Below are 19341 nucleotides of genomic sequence, written 5' to 3' on the forward strand. Positions count from 1 at the left end.
AAACAAAAAGAAGCAACAGGTTTATTATGAGGTGTAATTTTGAGCAGATTCTTCAGATTGGCATTGATCAAAGGAATCATGTGATGTTTAAACCATATTTTGGAAAACAGAGAGTAAATGAAGGCGATTCTAGCCATACTAAATTGAAAATTTCTCCCGTTTGCGCAAACTATGGTTGAGTCTCCTCGTTCCCCTTTTGAAAACTATTCACGCTAATTCACAATTAATGCCCATGGGTCCCGTCAACGAGGGGACCAGGGGGCATGGTCCCTCATGTTTTTACCAAAAAAGCTACTCGTACTTTTAAAAGATTACTTTTACAAGGTTGTTTTAAAAGGTGGTGCCCTACCATGGGGTACCCCAATGCATGGCCCCCGGTGTGCGCATCGAATTGAGGGGGCCAAAAAAATATGTCGCCCACCATGGTTGGGCGACGAAGAAAATTTTCGACTTTTTGCCCTTATTTCACCCCTCTAAACTTTATATATGAGATTTTTCAAAGTAAAAAAAAATACTTTTCAAAATATTGGGGGGGGGCATGGCCCCCCTGGCCCCCCGCCCCCCCCGGAGACGGGGGCCATGCAATGGTGTACCTTATGGTTTACCCACCGAAAAAAAATTGCAGACCAGAATGGAAAATAATATGCGAATGATACAACTTTACCTTTATGATGGGTTAATTTTCACTATGCTGATATTAATTTGTCTCCAACCGCATGTCATTAAACGAATTTCATTGGTCTAAAATGATGTAATCTTTGATCAAGCCAATAAAAATGCTATGAAACTCACTAGCCTGTGGTCTTTTGACGCGCAAAAACTAGCAGGCTGTCCAACCCAAATCGTAAAATATTGAGAAATAGAATAAACCATAAGTTTTCTGGTCTGTAAAATTTCAAAACCTGCACAAGATTTTTCGTGAAACGACGGCGCTACATGCGATTCTTATGCTTATGGTATACAAAACAAGAAAATGTTGTTTTTTCAGCGAAATTTCATCCTGGAACCAAATTTTTCAGGCGTGATGGTGTTAAATCGAAAAAAAATTGGCGTGATGGTATGAATTTTGGGTCCGCTGGGAATATAGCCTGGAAGCCACTTAACCCCTCCTAAATCGAAGAATCCGATGAAGCAAAGTGGAAATATGAACCTGCAATTCTCGCTACGACTTTTAACTTCTGAAAAACTACCCAAAATTGCCAATATATTTTGGTGCTGATTGTAGAAACGTTCAAACCCCCTTCTCTATGTTTTGCGTGAATTTCTGAACAATTTTCGTCGGGGCAATCGATCTTGTAGACCCAATGTTGTTGCTACTTCTTTGTCGCGAGGTGCTTTAGTTGAACATACATAATGGAATATTATACATCCGAAGGATTCAAAAATTTTGGACATTCTTATAAAAAAATGTGTAAAGGAAGCTTTATTCTTTACATATACTGCTATCAAGTAGCCTTTTTACGGGCATTTTTACTTTATAAGGCTTAGGCCTTATGTCCTAATTTAAATGTTGTTATGTAAAAGTGTAAATGTATTTTTGAGAGGTACGAAATATAATTTTCCTTTTATCTTGGGGTACAAATTTTTCTATGTAAATTTGCTAGGGTACAAAAAATATTAAATCCTTCGAAAATACCATTCCACTCCGGTATATACTTTACTTTATGACCACTTACTTTAGCGCTATGAATTATCAAATTATCTTTTCAACCATAGTATGCTAGAATTCAAGCATTGATTGAAGATAACAAAGAAAAAGGAATTTAGGGGAGGGCTTATTTTAGAGAGAACTCGCCAAAATCGTCAATATTATTTACCGTCTATTTTTTTTCACATGTTCTTCCTATTAATACTGGCCTGAAAAAGATACAAGTATTATGAAGTCAAAAATCAGATTATATTTTCAAAAGAAATCATATTATAATTTATACATAAGAGTGACATAAAGATAGTGATACATAAAAATAAAATTCATAATAACTGAACAAAGAAAATATTGTACGAAAATAATTTATTTTGGTTGAGTAGCTTTCATTACAGTGCCGATCTTCTGATGAAGTGGAATATTATCTGCATCCAAGCTTGGATTTTGACAGCACTCCTCCCATTGTACACTGACTCCAGGGCGGAATAAAAGACAATGGGTGGAACCGCCAAAATGGAACATTCCTAACTGCTCACCCTTCTCAACATGTTGGCCTTTCTTGACTGTAATATCATTTGAAGAGACTTCCGACATACCGATCGAAACAAATCCAAGGACACCAATCAGGGGGTTATCTGCCATAATATAGATGACAGCACGTGCAGCAACATGTGTGATGTAACCTTGTGACATGTTTGGTGAAGCATAATCATCTTGGATAACATGCGTTTGTGAGTAGTAAGAACCATCAATGATCTCCGTTTCAATAATGGTACCAGAGATTGGTGAATGCCAGCGATGGTAGCTGAGAGCAGACAAGAAAGCTTGGTAAATCGTACCACCATGGAAATACTCAGCCCATCCATTATGGCTCAACATGTGATCAAGGGAATAAGGTTGTTCTTTCATCCAGAATACACTCTTTGGGTTGACTCCAGTTTCGATCTTGTATGGTGCAGATTCACAAGCGTTTGCAATGATGTTATCAGCATCAGGGCTTGGCAATGGTCGTACACCTATTAACAAAAGGTAACAATCCTTATATCCACAGAAAACCTAAGACACGCCCCTTAAAGCACTATATCGACAGGCATTATCTTATTCAGTAAGACGACAAGGCTTCAGACATTTTCATCCTCTTTATACATACACGTTTTTGTAAGAACACACTATATAAGGACATTTGATGACCAAAATATTATGAACATAAGTTAAAAGGCTTAACAGAATCTAACACATCCCCATCTCTTAAGAGATTACACAAAAGTACTCACAAAAATGGTAAAAATAAGAGTATTACGCCTAAAACTCGAGTTCATTAAAATTATGGATGTGCCTTTGACAAACGTATGTTTGATTGAGTGTGGTTTTGAAGCCGAATTTTCAAAAATTTAAGGAGCCATGGTCATCCAGATATCATTTCCGTTTAAAGGGATAATCAGATGGTTTTTAATATTTGGCATCCTTTTATTTGTCCTGAGCAAAATCTCAAAATGTTTTTGCCTAACTATTTTCCCAAAGTCGAGATATTTAGGTTAAGATTTTGGCTTTTAGAATAAAAACAATAGAATTTCAACGTAAGAACCGTGTAAGAACCCAGTCTGGAAAGATCTAAGGCGTAGATTTGAGGTATGAGATCTGCTGCCTTCAACTTTTCCCAGTCAAGTTGGCGCAGCTCCGGCGTAACATTTCCCTCCTTTCCAGACTGGGTAAGAACCCATTTTCAAAAATTTGAGATTTTGATATCTCGATGTTGAAAAATATTTACACAAAAATACTTTGAAGTTCTACTAAGAACCACAAAAGGTTTCTGTAATCTAAACATCTCAAACCATTTGATTATTCCTTGAAGGATAAAGTCTCCATATATTGATTGATTATTTTTCTCACAAAACACTTTTCAACGACTAATTCTTACCAGGGCGAAATTGTCTTGTAAAGAAATCATCCCAACTTTTGAAACCATAATGCTCTTCATCTGAATTACACTGGAATTGATCAGTAAACGAATTTCCAAAATCATCTTCCATATCTTTAAGGGCATCTTCACAGAACCACCCCTCTTCACCAGAATGTAAAACGGAACGCGATGCAGGACTCATTAGAAATTGGGCCCAGTAGTTCAGCACTCTCTTTAAGATTGCATTGACCTAAGGAATGAAACAAATAAAAGCATTGAGAAATGAATTTAAGACATTAACTTGGACTGTTTTTCGATATTGTGGATTTGTGTCAATTTTGAGAATTTCTCCGGGGTTTTAACAACATACAGTAGTAACAATAAGCTCCATTTTTGAACAAGATTTAACAATGAACCCAAATCTATCAAATTTACTGCTTTTATAAAAGAAGTGTATACAAACACGCATTAAAATACAGGGGTGTAATTCTGTAATACACGTTTTTGATAGGAACAAGCTATATAAGAACATAAGGCTTCTATAGCCAAAATATTAAGAACGTTTTAAGGCTCTGCGGACTCTAATCGGCCGATTTCTTAAGAAAATGAATAAAAATGCTCAAAAAATGGTGAAAATAAGAAATGTTAAGAACTTTTTTAGGCTTAGTTCTTATAAAAAAGCGTGTAAAGCTACCTTATCATTCAAGAAGCATGCATATCCATCAGCAGTCGCCATTGGCCAATTCACCAAAGCATTGATTGGGAATCCAACTAAAGCATCTCTGCTGTAAACTGGTGTGTATGTCATAATAGCATCCAACTGCACGATAAAATCTTGCCAAGAGTCACAAAGCTTTTCGTACTCTGGATTTTGATTCCAAAACATTTGGTTGAAGAACATATTCACTTCCGGATCTGTGATGATTAAAACGTACAATTCTCTGACAGGCTCGTGTAGATCCAACTCTTCAATTTCCTTTTTAGTGACATACGGTCTCAATTCTTCTTTAGTGCCAGCTTGACCTTTTTTAATAATAGGATGGTATTTGGTGATCAACTCGTATAGCTTTTTGTACTTCTTTGAATCCTCAATATAATCTTTTTTGAATTTCTTCAAAAACTTTTCAATGTCTTTGGCTTTTTTTGGAAGCCAGTTCTTGGGTCTTGAGTTCCTCACCTTTTTTGTGTTTGGCATTTTGGTGGATGACTTGATTTCCCCACTCACGTTTCTTCACTGTAATGGTTGAAGTCGAGTGTCGATAAGCTGTTACAGCTTGCTCTTTTATGTGCAAAAAAGAGGTGGTGACTGATGAGGTCCTTTTGCACGATTCGTTCACTCATTGGTTGAACAAGATTAAACAAAGGAACAGAATTGTCTAGTGGTCTGGAAAAGCTATTATCTCTTTTTATTTTGCCATTAAGTTCTGCTTTTAGGTCTCACAGCTTTCCTCTATGTTATTGCACATAATTGGCGTACTAAATTATCTACGTTTAATCACGTCTCTAAGGAAAGCTGTCCGAAAGAAGAGCATTAATCTGTCCTTGACGTAATTAAAATATTTTGATAGCGATCTTTATTGGATCAATCACAACAGCACGTGGTCTAAATCATAATAATGATTTGTTGATAGAATGTTGAAAGTCTAGAAAAGAAGTTTTATTACTTCTTGCTGATGTATCTGAAACGTTTGAAAGCGAAACTAATAATAGCCTTTGTTTCTTTGGCGCATGTTTGAAGCAGCTTGAAATGTGGAAACAATGAAATATCCAAAACGGTTCAAAATACAACGAGTTCACGTCAATATACACTTCAAGAATTCCTTCTCACTGATAAAAGTATTGTTTTGCCACCCGTGGGAGGGGGCACTCATATGGTCCGACCTACGGCATGTGCCGCCATTAATTGTAGGTTTTCTCCCTGCTTGGATTTCGATAGAAATTTTATCCGGGTTGTGAGACAGGGGTGTATGAAAAGCTATGAAACAGTTCTTAGAAGCTGGTAGCAATCTACTTAACACCCCTGTGTCACAGACCCGCTGGAGCCCCAGCCCCAGCCCCACTGGAAAACTTGGCAAAAATTTCGTCCCGGGGAAAAAAAACCCTGGAATTTCAGCCCCACTGGAAAATCGACTTTGATTTCATCCCCATTAGAAATTCAATGTCTAAAAATTATACTCTAAAACCAACCCCATTGGATTTTTTTAACTTGGAATAATAAAATATTTACCCCCATTGATATTTCAATGAAAATTTTTTATCCCCACTGTGGGAAATAAAAGTTTTACCGAGGCTGTGAGACAGGAGTGTTATGTAGGAATTCCTCTCTACCCTTCATGTGTAAATTATCAAGCACAGCACTTTAACATATACCTCAAGTAATAGGGTTTAAGTAGTTGATAGATGGCAGGCTTTGTAAAATAAAAATGTATAATAATGTCATAATGTTATAAATGTACCGTTTTAAAAAGTCCATTCGCTGCCTCAAGTACAAATTTCCGCTAATCAACACACTAAACTTTCTAAAACAAAAATTCGCCGGCCTAAAATCTAGGAGTAGGACTCGCATGAAAGTAATTTTTCATTCGCCCTCTACCAAAAAAAAACAATACCTCTGCTTTAGTATTTTCAGTGAATAAGCTTTCTGTCTGTGTTACAGCGTCACTAAGGGTAAATTATGTACTTTTACCACAGTCGGGGACTTTTTTAGACGCAAAAAGAAAACTACTAAAGACCAAGAATTTGTCACTGTCTTTCCTAATTATATCAACAGGTTTATTTAAGTTATTTTTAGTTAAGACCTTGATTTGATGTCTCGTTGTTGTACCAAAAAGTTTATTTATCTTCCCTGTCTTAGATCAGTCATTGACGTTTGAAATTAATTAGGAGCTAACATTCCAAAACATTCCAAAACGGCGTGCAAGCTTGCTAAAACAGGAAAATTTTTGTTTTTTCCAGGTTGTTTTTGTGGTTTTCTTTTTATAGAGGTGACCATTAGTCTGTCAAATATATTTAAATGGATTACTTTTTTATAATGAAGCTGTTTGGACAATTAAAAATAGAGTTGGTTTTGTCACGATAGATCTTATTGGAGTTTTTGATTGTCACGTTTCTTAGAGAATAGTTCATGATAGAATCTAAGAATATTCATGATCAAATTTGGCCTAAGCTAAAGAGTGTGCTAAGAATCTCACCATCGTCAAATTCAGGAAACAGAGCCTCAAGCAGACTCTCATGCAACCGAATCGATAGACTGGCACGCCAGTCGGGCTGGAACGCTATCACGTGGGAAAAGTTTATCTGATATTCCGATGGCGGATTGGCGGCCGCCCACGCTAAAGCTTTAAAGGAAGCGGCCCAATTTCCCATCGAGAGGAATGATAGTCGGCCTTTGATGTGCCACATCCTCAGTCGGGTTCAACAGCCCTTGCCCGTAAACCTAAAGCTGCAAAATTTTTGACGCGGTCTCGCAAAATTCCGTAATGTAAACCATCCAGATGTTGAAAATTTTCCCGACCTTCAGAGTTTTAGCGTGTCGGATGAAAATTTCACCATCTGAGTTTCAGATAATGAAAAAGTGAGCGTAGGATTTAGGTAAGTGTAGGAAGAAATTTTGTCAGCAGCCTCTCACAAACTTTTGCTCGTTCTCCTACGCAGCTCCTATTTTAGCAAACGTCCGCCGCCTTTATGTTCCAGCCCTCTGACATGATTAATTAAAAGACTAGTTTGATAGTCTACCGAATCGATCACGGACGCTTTTTTTATAAAAGTGGGGGTTGTACTTTGACGGGATTTGCCCCTTTTTAGTACGGTATTATGGAATTTTACGAAAAAAGAGACGGCAAATTGCTATTTTAAAATCAGACGGTGATTTTAATATTTGTACTGTAACCATTTGTTTTTGTAATGTCCGGGATTCCTGGATTCCGACCATAAAAACCCTAAATAATTGATTATAAAACGTTCAAAGGTGAAGCAATTAAAGTCTGTATCAAAAGTATGTGGAGACTTTATAGTGTCTGAAAGAAATATTTATTTCAAGCATCCCCATATAGGCGAATATTTACTTTAGTCAAGTTTTCTGGTAAAGAACGTGCTGTAAACCGTTGGAAGATTTGCAGAAGACACTGGCGAGTCTTGTTGAGGATTGAAAGGTGTTGTCTTCGATATATCACGAACGATGATATCGATAATATCGCTGACAATCATTATCTTCGATTTGAATAGTTTTTCGAAAATATATTTCAATAACGTCTAAATGAATATTAGACGTATATTTCTGAAGATGTCATCAGGTTTTAGAAACAAAACACCAATATTTTGGTCTTTCTTGACTTTATCAAGATTTCGTAGAAAACTTATTCTCATCGTCATAAGAAAATTCTTCTTCTTTACTCAAACAAGCACTGGGCGAAATAAGAGATTTCCAATCCTGGAAATATCTTGAAAATATTATATTTCCATATACTTTTGTAAATATGGAAATTTTACTTTTCTATATTTCTAAAGTTGTGGAAGTATCATATTTCATATTTCAAATTCTGAAATTCATTGAAACATCATATTTTCAAGATATTTCCAATTTTTGGAAATATCATATTTCCAAAAGTTTGACGAAATATTTTGAAAATATGATATTTCAGATTTGGAAATATCATGAAATATGGTATTTCCACATATTTGGAAATATAGAAAAGTCATATTTCCATATTTACAAAAGTATATGGAAATGTCATATTTTAAAGATATTCCAGGATTGGAAATCTCTTATTTCGCCCAGTGAAGAATATTACATCATTACGTCATGTTTTTTATTTATGGCTAATCGATCAAAAACTGGCACATTTGAAGGAAACATTATGTCATGAAAATATTACTAATTTGTTAAAGATAGAAGTTGTTGGATAGACTGGTATTTAAAGTGATGAATGTAAGCAATGAGTTTTCTCAGTTAAGTACAATCTAAACCACAGCAATTTTTATAAGAACAAACTATACAAGAACATTAGGTTTCCATGGCAAAAATGTTGAGAACAAGTTTTTTAAAAAAATTCAAGGCTTTGCAGGCTTTAAAACACCTGATTTCTTAAGAAAATATGGACAAAGTTACTCACAAAATGGAAAATGAGAACATGTTAAGAACATTTTTAGCCTTAAAACTCAACAAGTTAAGAACATCCAAAGGCTTCAAAAATGTTCTTATAAAAAAACGTGTCAGATCTATTGTTTCTAATGGTAGAATAAAAAGAGAAATAACTTTAAAGAAAACACATATTGCAAGTGGGTATTTCCCAGTTGACCAAAAATGTGAATGACATAAGCGGAGTAAGAATGATGTCATCAAGACAAAGAGAAAGAAAAAAAAATCGAATAATTCTTAGAATTATTTTGAATATGAGAAGGGTAATCTTATTAGTGAAAATACTGTTACTCAATTGGTTGAAAATGACGTAATCAAATGGTCGTTGCCTGGTGCAATGAAAAAGGACCGCACGAGATTGTGATGTACTTGACACGTGTTTTCTGAACGATTGACACTGGGGAAAGTTGTGTGAGAGGTAAAATATAGGGTATAAAAGGACGCGCAGAAATCTCGAGAAATCAAAACACAAAACCTTTCTAATAAAGATAAGACGTGTACTATAATAAATATTCATAAACTAAATCGAAAACAGAATAGAAGAAGTAACCGACTTTGGAAACTCACAGAAGAAGAAAGCAACAAATTTGGTCGTACGTTGAAGAGGTAATGAGATATAACGATCCACCAAATTACAATTTTCATCGAAGTAAATCAAAATGGCCTTCATAATGAAATGGTTTTTCAAAGACAAAAAAGCGATCGTCAAGGATTTTTTGAACATCATCGATAAAGATATCAGTGATGCACCGGCGTACAATCCGAATTTTGGTCACAGCGCCAGATCAACACCGATAGCTGGGAGCCTCGAAAGTAGACCAAGTGCACCCCCATTGAGTCCAAGCTTTTTCAAAGACTCGATGCACCATATCATTCGGCCACAAAATGACGAAATGCACATCTCAGAAAGGGTGTAATACTTTGAGTCTCTATGTGTGATTTTTAAAAACAAAACTTGAATTTTATTTGTATATATTTTTATATTGTAATTAATATTATTTATGTCAATTCTTTCATTAAAGTGAAATATAAAACGATAAACTTTGTAAAAAATTAACGTAGCTTAGTTTTCCATAGGATAGGAAGTACGTTATACCCTCTATAAATTCTCTGTGAAATTGGTCCATCGAGAAAAGAATGGTCTGAAGTCATTTAGAGAGATAATATACATCGTGACTTTTTTAGTGCCTAATATCCGCTACAATTCTGTAGTGCTAAGATTTGAAATGTCGTTGAAAACGAAATATACAAAACAAATATAAAATACTTAATTTATATGAAAAAGTTAGAAAGTCAAGAAATATAATATGGAAAATTGGTAGAATAGAAAATTTCTCGGTAAAAAAATGTAAACTTCTCGTCTGGCGTGTTCAAATAAAAAATTAGACTTTGTCTTTATCAAAATAAAAAATTTAATTGCACAATTAGCAATTAACTTTTAAGGAGAAACAAAGCCAAAGGACTTTTGCCAGCAGAATTGATAAAAGTACAACAAATGCAGTAAAAAATTCGTGAAAATAGGAATCTTTTTTATATTTTTTCATTAGTTACAGTCATGTGAAGGACTGAATGTAAGTAAACGCTGATAGTTGTTAAGGATATCATTTTCTCAGAATTTCCATTCAAATCAGATGAAATAATTAAAAAGTATTGCTTTTTTTTCTTTTGAGTAATCAGTATTAAAAGGAAGGATATTTATTAAATAAACATTGTAAGCGCTCGCTATTTGTCTGTCAAGGAAAAATTATCTTATCTTATCTTGAGATGCCTTGGAGTTTTTACAAGATGCTTAACTGATTGGTTATTTTTAAACAATAGGGATGACGCTTTCTTTAGAAAAAGTAATAAAATCGTTTGCCTCAACATTTAACGACCAACAGAGTCATCAAAGAACTTGTAAAAACTCCAGCTCGACCACTTAGCTTAGTCTCTTGAAGTAAAAATACCAGTACATGCAATGCGAGGCCACCATATCCCCCTGCTAGGACAGAGTTGACGTCATAAATTGTTAACTAAAAATAACTTAACAGACTTTAAGCACAGCAGGAAAAACTTAGTAATAACAATTGCTTTGAACTCCAAATTTAATTTTCAAAAATATTTGAACGCTTTAAAAAAATAACTCGAAATATTAAAAATATATCTATTCTTGGTTGATAAAAAACTATACTACCTACACGATACAAAAGCAAAAACATATACAGAGGATTGGATAGATAATGTTGTTTTTCACCTGAAATTATTCTGATATTCTTGAAATTTCAACAAGTCAGCTTGCGTCACAGAGCATTGAAAGGTCTCCAAACACAATTTGACATCAGTCTACCAAAAAGATAAAATGAAACATTATTGAATATCTCTGTATCAATTGAAATATACTCACTAAAACTTTCAAGGATTTTAATTTTAAAAGATTTAGGCATCAGTTTTCTTGAAGATGGAATAGTTAAAAGATCCATCTGAAGTATAAAATATGAGTTAACTTTTGTAGTATACTCAAAGTATGCTCTATATTTAAGATAGTATAGTCGTCAATTTCTTACACATTTTTAGGGTTGGGAGTTTTGCCTGTAATGCTAGTTTTTTGGCCATAAAAATTGGTCCCCTCTCAAAAAGGTCCTAAAATCTTATCTTCTTTCGAACTAGATACACGCGGTTGCGTTTCACGAAAGCTGTCACGTATTTCAAAGTCTAGACCCATGCTAACCTTTCACCTCCTTCACAAAACTTGAAAAAAAGTACGGTGACTTTTAAAATTCACTATCATTCTGACGTCAAATAAAAACTGAACGGATGTGTTGTTAAAAGATGTAAAGATGGCGGAGAAAATTCAGGAAAATCTACGAAAACAACCGAATTCAGCATCAATTTACGACCTTTGCAGCCCATCTGAATGTGTTACAAGTGAAGAAGGAAGATCCAAAGACACACTTGAATGTAAAAAGTGCAATCGAATCGTACACTACATTTGTTCAAAGCTCCCCGTCTATCAAATCCAGTTATGTCTAACATACAAATCGAGAGCTTTTGTCTGTCAAAACTGTGTCGTGATCACCCCTGATCTATTGGAACGGGTCAATTCATGTGAAACATCAACAGTTTCAGGATTCCGAAAGGAGATAAAAGCTTGCGAAAATATAATGAAAGCCCAGGACGTAGAAATCACTCAACTAAAGTCCAAAGACGTTAATACAATGATCAGCGAAATAAAGGATAGCTTTGAGACCAGAATGGCAACGATCGAAAAGAAGATGGAAGACATCATTGAGAAGAAAGGAGAAAATAGATCACAAAGCTACGCAGCAGTCGCGTCGAGGCAAATCGAGAAAAACATAGAAAACGTACTTCGAAGGGAAAAACAGGAGGAACGACAGATTCAATCCACGGCGTGCAATCTAATTCTTCATGGTGTTGGCGAATCCACTGAAGATTCAGAGGAGTCAACCAAAATCTACGACGAAGAATATCTAAATGAAAAAGTCTTACCTAAGAAACTAAGCTTAAGGAATATAAAGATTGAAGAAACTCAAAGAATCGGAAAATTTTCGAAGGAAAAGGAAGATGAAAAACGCTATCGACCAATAAAAGTCCGATTTGCAAACGAAGAAGACAAAAATACAGTGTTAAGAGCAATCACTAAAGGAGAAAGATTGCCCTTCCGTGTGACAGAAGATCTTACGAAAAGTGAAAGGAAGACAATCAAAGAGTGGTGTATGAAAGCCCAAGAAATGAACACGTCACTAAAGGATGCAAACTTTAAATTCAAAGTCAGGGGGAGCCCTAGGAAAAAACTCTATCTTAAGAAAATTGTAAACCGAACAAAGAGCGGTTCATAGAGGCCCATGTGCTCGCACGGTGGCCTGCGAACTTGTATAGCATTATTATTATTATTATTATTAAAATCAGTTAATCAAAACTAATGAATGGTAATGATAAATATTCTTAAAAAGTCACCCGTCTATAAGAAACCCATAAGAATCGTAGACGATAATCGAACCTTAGATACTTTAAGGGCAGAAACTTTCGCGAGACCGTAAAGTCGCGAAATTTCGCGGATTCAAGTTTCGCGATTTTTACTTTTTGAATAAAATTTACGGAAAAAACTTGCGCGGTTTTTTGTGAATGTTCAATTTTAGTAGCAATAACTATCGCGAGTGGCTAGGGAAAGTGAATCAAAAATTATTTCAAATCTCATTTTTTTTCTTCAATCGAAAAGTTACGTGCTAATAAATGAAAAATAAACTATTTGCACTTCTTCCTCCCATTCCGAATCCTAGTTACTACAATAACATCGATAATATCGACTCTCCTCGGCTTTTAAAACTTGGAAAAAACTTTCGCAATTTTTAGGAAAGTTTTATTTATCGCGAAATTAACTTTCGCGAATTTCTTGTTTAATTTCTTACCTGGCAGAAACTTTCGCGAAAAAATGCCAAAAACGCGAAAAACGCGAAAGTTTCTGCCCTTAAAGTATTACAAATTTAATGACCCTGGACACTTACATAAGATAGACATGGGTCTTGAATTTCTTTCGTTTCCAGATCTTGCAACGTCATTGCTATTGCATCAACGTCATCTAGAGGAAAAAGTAAACGTCAAGTTGAATATCATCTAGATATACTACTTTAATGGGATAAACTTTCGCGGTGATTAAATTTCGAGGATTTGGGTGTCATCCACGAAAATCCGCGAAATTAAATCCCAATGGAAATTTGGAAGGGCCTCATCCGTGAAATATTTCTAATCAAAACTCAAAATATGTCAATTAAATACTTTTTGAACGGTTACTTGTATCAAAAAAGCGCAAATAATGTGTATTTCAACAACCAATATGCATGATTTGACAGTATAAAGATACAAAATCGTGAAAGTATTGCCACCCAATAGTACCACCCGAGAAATTAAGTCCCCGTGAAATTTTTAAATTTCGTGGATAGGCCCAACCGTGAAATTTAATCCCCGCGAAATTTTATCCCCATTAAAGTATTATAAAAACAGGAATTAGTAAAATAGAGTGTATGGTTCAACTTAAAGAGGATTGGATGCTGATCCAATAGAAAAATAGTTGAACTTTTATTGAAATAAAAAAACAAATAAATCATTCAACCTTTTCGACAAGGGACGTACACTTCTCTGGAAATTGACTCCGTGATGCGAACCTGAAATTATAAGAAAGTCAGATTTCAGGTCTTTCAGGTGTAACCACCAATCTTGGAGACTTGAATAATGACTTTTAGCTTTACAAACTTCTGCAGTTGTCAAGTATAGACCCTATCGATACTCATGTATTAATTTGAGCATAAACCAATACAATGGAATGGTAGCATTATATTATATTAGATCCTGACTACGTTATGCATTGCAACTTATAATATTCACGACGTAATGTTTTATACGGAAGTACCCAAAATAGCCAGGGCGTTTGGGATGCTACCGTATAATACATTACGTCATAAATATCACCAGTTCGAAATTTACCATTCTGAAGTGAGTTGCATTTTGTAAGCGATACACAGGAAGCATCAAAGCGTCGTGGAGAAGCGTGCTTATGTCTGCTCCTGAAAATCTGTGAAAAACAAGAAATGATCCAGATGAAATTATCGAGAGCATATTGAGCATTGTAAAACTTTTACGAAATATTTTTTTCCATGTCAGGAGAAAGTACGACTTTCTGTAAAAGTTTTGACCATTGCTGACAGATGATCTTAGTTTTTTCTCGGCAAATTTCCATTATATTACAAAAGCTTCTCTAGCATTTTAAAATCCCGATAACGCAGTTCACAAAAGTACTCTATGCACGACAACAAAAAGAAAATAATAGTTATACCCGTCAGTTTGGTGGGCCAGTTGAAGCATTTGTCGTTCGTTCAAAGAATGTTGTATCATCTTGAGATGAGAATCCAAAATCTTGATTCTTGAAGGAAGGTCTGGTAACGTCACACCCACACATCGATCGAAACTAGGAAGGAAAAGAAGCAATTGCTTATTGAAAAAGCCCCGCTCCTTCCAATGTTTCGTTTAGTTGATAGATGGCCTAGCCGGCTGTTTGTGGACCCCATGAAAACAATCGAAAGACTGTCTAAAAGTCCTGGACTACTAGGATATCCACGTAAAAAAATCGACTCTATCTTATCTAGAAACTTCTGTACCTTTGTTTGAAAGTGGAGTCGAGATTCCATGGTTTGTTAGTGACACCAATCACATAAACTCCTGGAACATTCGACTTTTCTGAAAGAAGAGGAAGATAAGGGTTTAATCCACACTCCTTGCACCAACTAAAAAATGATTGTTGAAATGAAAGTATGACATTAAACTAGAGTATGGCATGTTGAGGGGACTTCACTACCTTCTATCTATCCCTTTCATCCACTAGAGCATAAAATGAGAATTCTTACTAAAATTAAAATTCGCATCATATAATAATTCCCCATATGATAAGTCGACGTATAATGGGGAAATAAGACGAAAATTTAAATCTTGGATCACCTGCAAGCATGCCTGGAAGCCTTTAATTGAAGAACTTCTGATTTTAATGCTAAGGGAGATATTACAATACAAGTATACCTGTAATTTGAGCAGCCAGTTGTTGTTTAGGTTTCCAAAAGCTATCTTCACTTTCATTGCCCTTGTGTTGAAGATATTCCAAGTCATCAACGATAATGATGGAAGGGCTGTGTTCGCGTGCTTTCTCGAACAATACTTCGATTAACCTATATGGAAGACAAGGGAAACTTTGATTAGAAGGGAAGATGACTATTCTAATACCTCAAACTAAAAACAACAAATATAAGCTTCAAAGTCTAAATCATGAAGGTCAAAATTTATCAATTAAACAATGTGATATTTCTAAGCAGTCTAAACGTCCCACAAAAGGAGGTTTGAATTTTCTCTGCTTGTTTAAATGTCATTGAAGAGCATGTTACCATCAATAACAAAACTTTCGCCAAAGTGAGCTTTTATATACAGTAGAGTCCCCATTATTCGAACCTCTATAACTTGAAGTTCTTTAAATTGAGGTTTTCATGGTCTCTTCAGTTAACAATGTCTTATAAACTGTTCCCATAACTCAAAATTTCCTAAACTTGAACAAATTTGCGTTCCCTATGCGTGTTCGAGTTATGCAGACTCGACTGTAGTAATATTTTAATTCTAAGCAGATTTTTACCTTTCACGGTTCGATAGATATTTGGAAACCAGATTGCTAGCCTTGGTGTAAAAATAAGCAGCAGTTTTTGATTCACAAGCTAAAGCTTTTGCCAAGTATGTTTTGCCACAACCGGGAGGCTGAAAAAGAAATGTGAATTATGAATTATTTTGTATACTATAATATAATTTACTTTATCAAGGGGAGAAATAATTGTCAATCTATAAAACGTCCTACAATATTTAAGGCGACAAGTGACTCCAGGAGGTATCGCAGAGCTCAGGGGTTAAGGTTGAATTCAAAGATTCTAGTTCCCCCTTACCCTTATACTAGTTCAGAATTGATAAATAAGTTAAGGGCTCTGACCATAGTGAATTTTCAATATTTGCCACTTACAAAATATAAAGTTCTACTTGATGTAGCCCACAAAACTGTGGCATGTTATACATTTTCTATTAGGTCAATTATCCTCGAGTCTGAAAATTTAAGAATCGCAATGAAAAAATTTGATGAAGAAGAAAATGAAGACTTTTGCAAAGAAGAGTATTTCAACTTTGAAGAGATTATTTTCGGCAAAGAAAAAAACATTTTGAATTTTTTTTTGCGGTAGATGGTGATCTTTTACTGAACTAAAATAATTTTTTCGGAAAATTTTTCTAAAAGCTTATTTGCTTCAAAATCTTGAAAATAGTGTTTTTTGACCAATTTTCCACCCCAGTTTTTCATAGAAAAACAGCGCTAACTTTTGATACTTTAATTTAGAAAAATTTTCCGAAAAATTTAAAACAGTTCAATTCTTTGCGGACGGTTTGAAAAAAAATTGAAACAAAAAGGCTAATTACCCACTAAAACTTAGCACTTTTTTTAAAAGAAGGTGATACAACATATTATTAACTTCTTTTTAAAGTTCATAACGTCATTTTTGTAATTAAATTCTTAATTACTCTTAAGGGATTTGATTAAAAAGCAATTTATAAAGGCAAACTTTGTTAAAAGTGTTAAAGAACCTAAAGCATAACTTTTGTGTTCAAATACTAAAATCGATTTTCCGACTATGGTCAGTACAGAGCCCTTAAATAACTTAGCCAAGGAATGCATATGAAATTTGTACAAATCAAAAATAGTCACTCCTTAGACAGCAAAATAACGTACTCCATACAGAAGAATGTTTCTTGGGTTTTGTCCATTACTGACTAAAAACAAGAAAAATAAGTCAATCAATAGTCAAGTATTTTGTTGAGAAGAAAACACTGTTTTCGAGGTTTTCTTGGTTTCGTAAAATCCCTGAACGATTTCTTTATGATGCAAGCAAGTGGCATTTAATGGGTTCATTCTATTCTAATTAATTATAACTTTTTTTATCATTGGGAAAATTTTGCGTTAGATTTTTTAAGGGAGGTTGTCGTTAGTGCACAATCAGCCCTCAATCCAGTTTGCAGAGTATGGCAAGGCTGCGCACTCGAGGAAAAATTTGGAAATACCGTACTGGAAGAACGCACCTGATAAATTTTGGTCCGGACAAGGTGCACCTATATACCTCGGAAATTCGCCCAAAAAGGCAAAAAAAATGCTATAATTAGCTGAACTTGAGGAAAAAATAGCTGAACTCTGCACTTGAGGTTAAAAAACCGTCTGAACTTGCACCTGAAAACCTCAAATTTTGCACCTGCACTCGACTTTTTCCGAGTTGTGCACTCGGGATCTCGAGCAAACGTGCCACACTCTGCAAACTGAACCCTCATTACTCATTGCGGCCTTGATATAAAAATGACTAAAACTACATATGATTAAATCTAACCTGCAAAGGCTTGTGGGAACTTTATAGGTGATAATATAGTGGAGATCATGAGCTCTTTAGCTTGGTCATGTCCAGCCACAGTGTTGAGTGTAGTGTTGGGTTTCTCTGTTGTGATGACCTCTTTGTATTCTTTGTCGAATTCTATGTCGCTGGTATCTCTATGGCAGTGAAAAAAAAAGAAGAAAATTCAAAGATATATAAAACAACAAGTTTGAAGTCATTTGGAATTACCCCTTAATGTCGACAAGGAAACCAGTTGAACTAAAAAAACATCACATTTCCCGTCGCGCATTCTAAAGTGTGGGAATAATTATATCAGAGGGGTTGATCGACCTGAAGGTTGAAAATTTGACTACGATTATATAAAGAAAATGTCATTTTTCCAGCTTATTTTTCTGTATCTAGAGAAATATTACAGCACTCTCTCTAAGTGAATTGCCTCCATCGAAAAAGGCTTTTGGCCAGAATAGGCTTTAGTTCCACTGAGGGCCAAGGAGAGCAATTCTATCAATCTTAATCCACCATACCAACTTACCTGGAGACAGATCGTTGACAAGGGTTGAGGTGAGCCAACATTCCTTTCAGGTAATCAATGCGATCTTGATATAACACGCATGTGATCGAATGGATTCTTTTGATGCTGGAGCGATCGCCGGATACTCTACGAAAGAAACCAAGAAAAAGTTTCAAGTTTGAGGGGTAATTTGTGATATTTTTATTACGGTTTTTCAAAGTTTGATAGTAAAGGGGTCTAGATTGCATGTGCGTCGAGACAACACTTTGCTCGGTGAAAGCAAGGTCGGCAAAAACATCGTCCTTGTTAAGAGAAAAACCAGGAGACTTCATCCATATAGATGTTTTGGCGAACACGACGGTCTTTCGAATAACTCTTTACTCCACAACAGTTACCTAGAGATAAGATAATTTATCATGTTTTTATTGGCTGAGGGAAAGTAATGTATGTGGAGTAATTAGTTATTCAAAAGACTCCCGCGTTCGCCAAAACATCTATTCCGGAAAGCTATTCTCAATTTTCTCATTCTTATTTTGCAAAATACTAAATCTCTTAAAGCTCTCATCACAAAACTAACTCTGAATTTAGAATAAGCAAAATAGTTTGAAGTTAACATAATCAAAAGAAAATCATTTTAAATCAGAAACCATCCTTAAAATATTCTTACATCATTCTTAGGTTAGGATCCTAATTCAGACTAGATTTAACATTTAGTACATACGTCTCAAGCATAAAATGACATTTTTGTGAAAGCTTCTTACTTGAGGGTAATGGCAATTTATAATTGAAAATGCTCTAAAAATGGCATTCTTAGCATGGGTAGCCAGATTCTATGATGGTGCATATATTCTTAGCATTATTCTTAATTTTTTGGCCATGTTCATCGTGGACAGTCTTATAAAGTGTATTCTTATAAAAAAAGCGTGTATTCTTCATGACAACATGTAATTAATACACCATTATCAATTTAACAACTTTTTTCTGATTATTTTTAAAAAAGGAGCGTATATTAATCGCGTAATACCTCTGAGAATGTAATAAAACAACTTGACGGCATCTTCGTATTTGAGTAAAGCTTCGCTGTAATTTCCCTTCAAATCTTCATGAGTTGCCATCGCTATTATGGTTTGTGCGTTCTACGAGGAAAAGTTGTTTGAATCATGTCTGATTTTGAGTGAACAAGCTCGAGTGAATTCATCATTA

General features: G+C 35.0%; 2 protein-coding genes and 1 long non-coding RNA gene across 3 annotated transcripts; all 3 read right to left on the minus strand.

Annotated features, from left to right (window-relative positions):
• Nucleotides 1-1875: 1875 nt before the first annotated feature.
• On the minus strand, nucleotides 1876-4876 carry LOC136821510 (uncharacterized). The gene is made up of 3 exons (XM_067077742.1): nucleotides 4240-4876; nucleotides 3564-3795; nucleotides 1876-2661 (listed from the first exon to the last, which is right to left on the minus strand). Exons 1-3 carry the CDS (start codon nucleotides 4738-4740, stop codon nucleotides 2012-2014), a joined length of 1383 nt encoding a protein of 460 aa, XP_066933843.1. The 5' UTR covers nucleotides 4741-4876; the 3' UTR covers nucleotides 1876-2011.
• Nucleotides 4877-10261: 5385 nt separating this feature from the next.
• On the minus strand, nucleotides 10262-13833 carry LOC136821549 (uncharacterized). The gene is made up of 3 exons (XR_010848762.1): nucleotides 13790-13833; nucleotides 13185-13258; nucleotides 10262-11004 (listed from the first exon to the last, which is right to left on the minus strand). It is a non-coding gene; the product is annotated as an uncharacterized lncRNA (long non-coding RNA).
• Nucleotides 13834-14815: 982 nt separating this feature from the next.
• LOC136821567 (uncharacterized) lies at nucleotides 14816-19295 on the minus strand. The gene is made up of 7 exons (XM_067077793.1): nucleotides 19163-19295; nucleotides 18160-18285; nucleotides 17625-17782; nucleotides 16979-17019; nucleotides 15848-15966; nucleotides 15247-15392; nucleotides 14816-14910 (listed from the first exon to the last, which is right to left on the minus strand). The coding sequence occupies exons 2-7, from the start codon at nucleotides 18198-18200 to the stop codon at nucleotides 14816-14818; spliced, it is 600 nt and encodes a 199-aa protein (XP_066933894.1). The 5' UTR covers nucleotides 18201-18285; nucleotides 19163-19295.
• Nucleotides 19296-19341: the final 46 nt, after the last annotated feature.

This window comes from Clytia hemisphaerica, unplaced genomic scaffold, assembly GCF_902728285.1.
Source record: "Clytia hemisphaerica strain Z4C2 unplaced genomic scaffold, Clytia hemisphaerica genome assembly, whole genome shotgun sequence".
NCBI classification, from domain to species: domain Eukaryota; kingdom Metazoa; phylum Cnidaria; class Hydrozoa; order Leptothecata; family Clytiidae; genus Clytia; species Clytia hemisphaerica.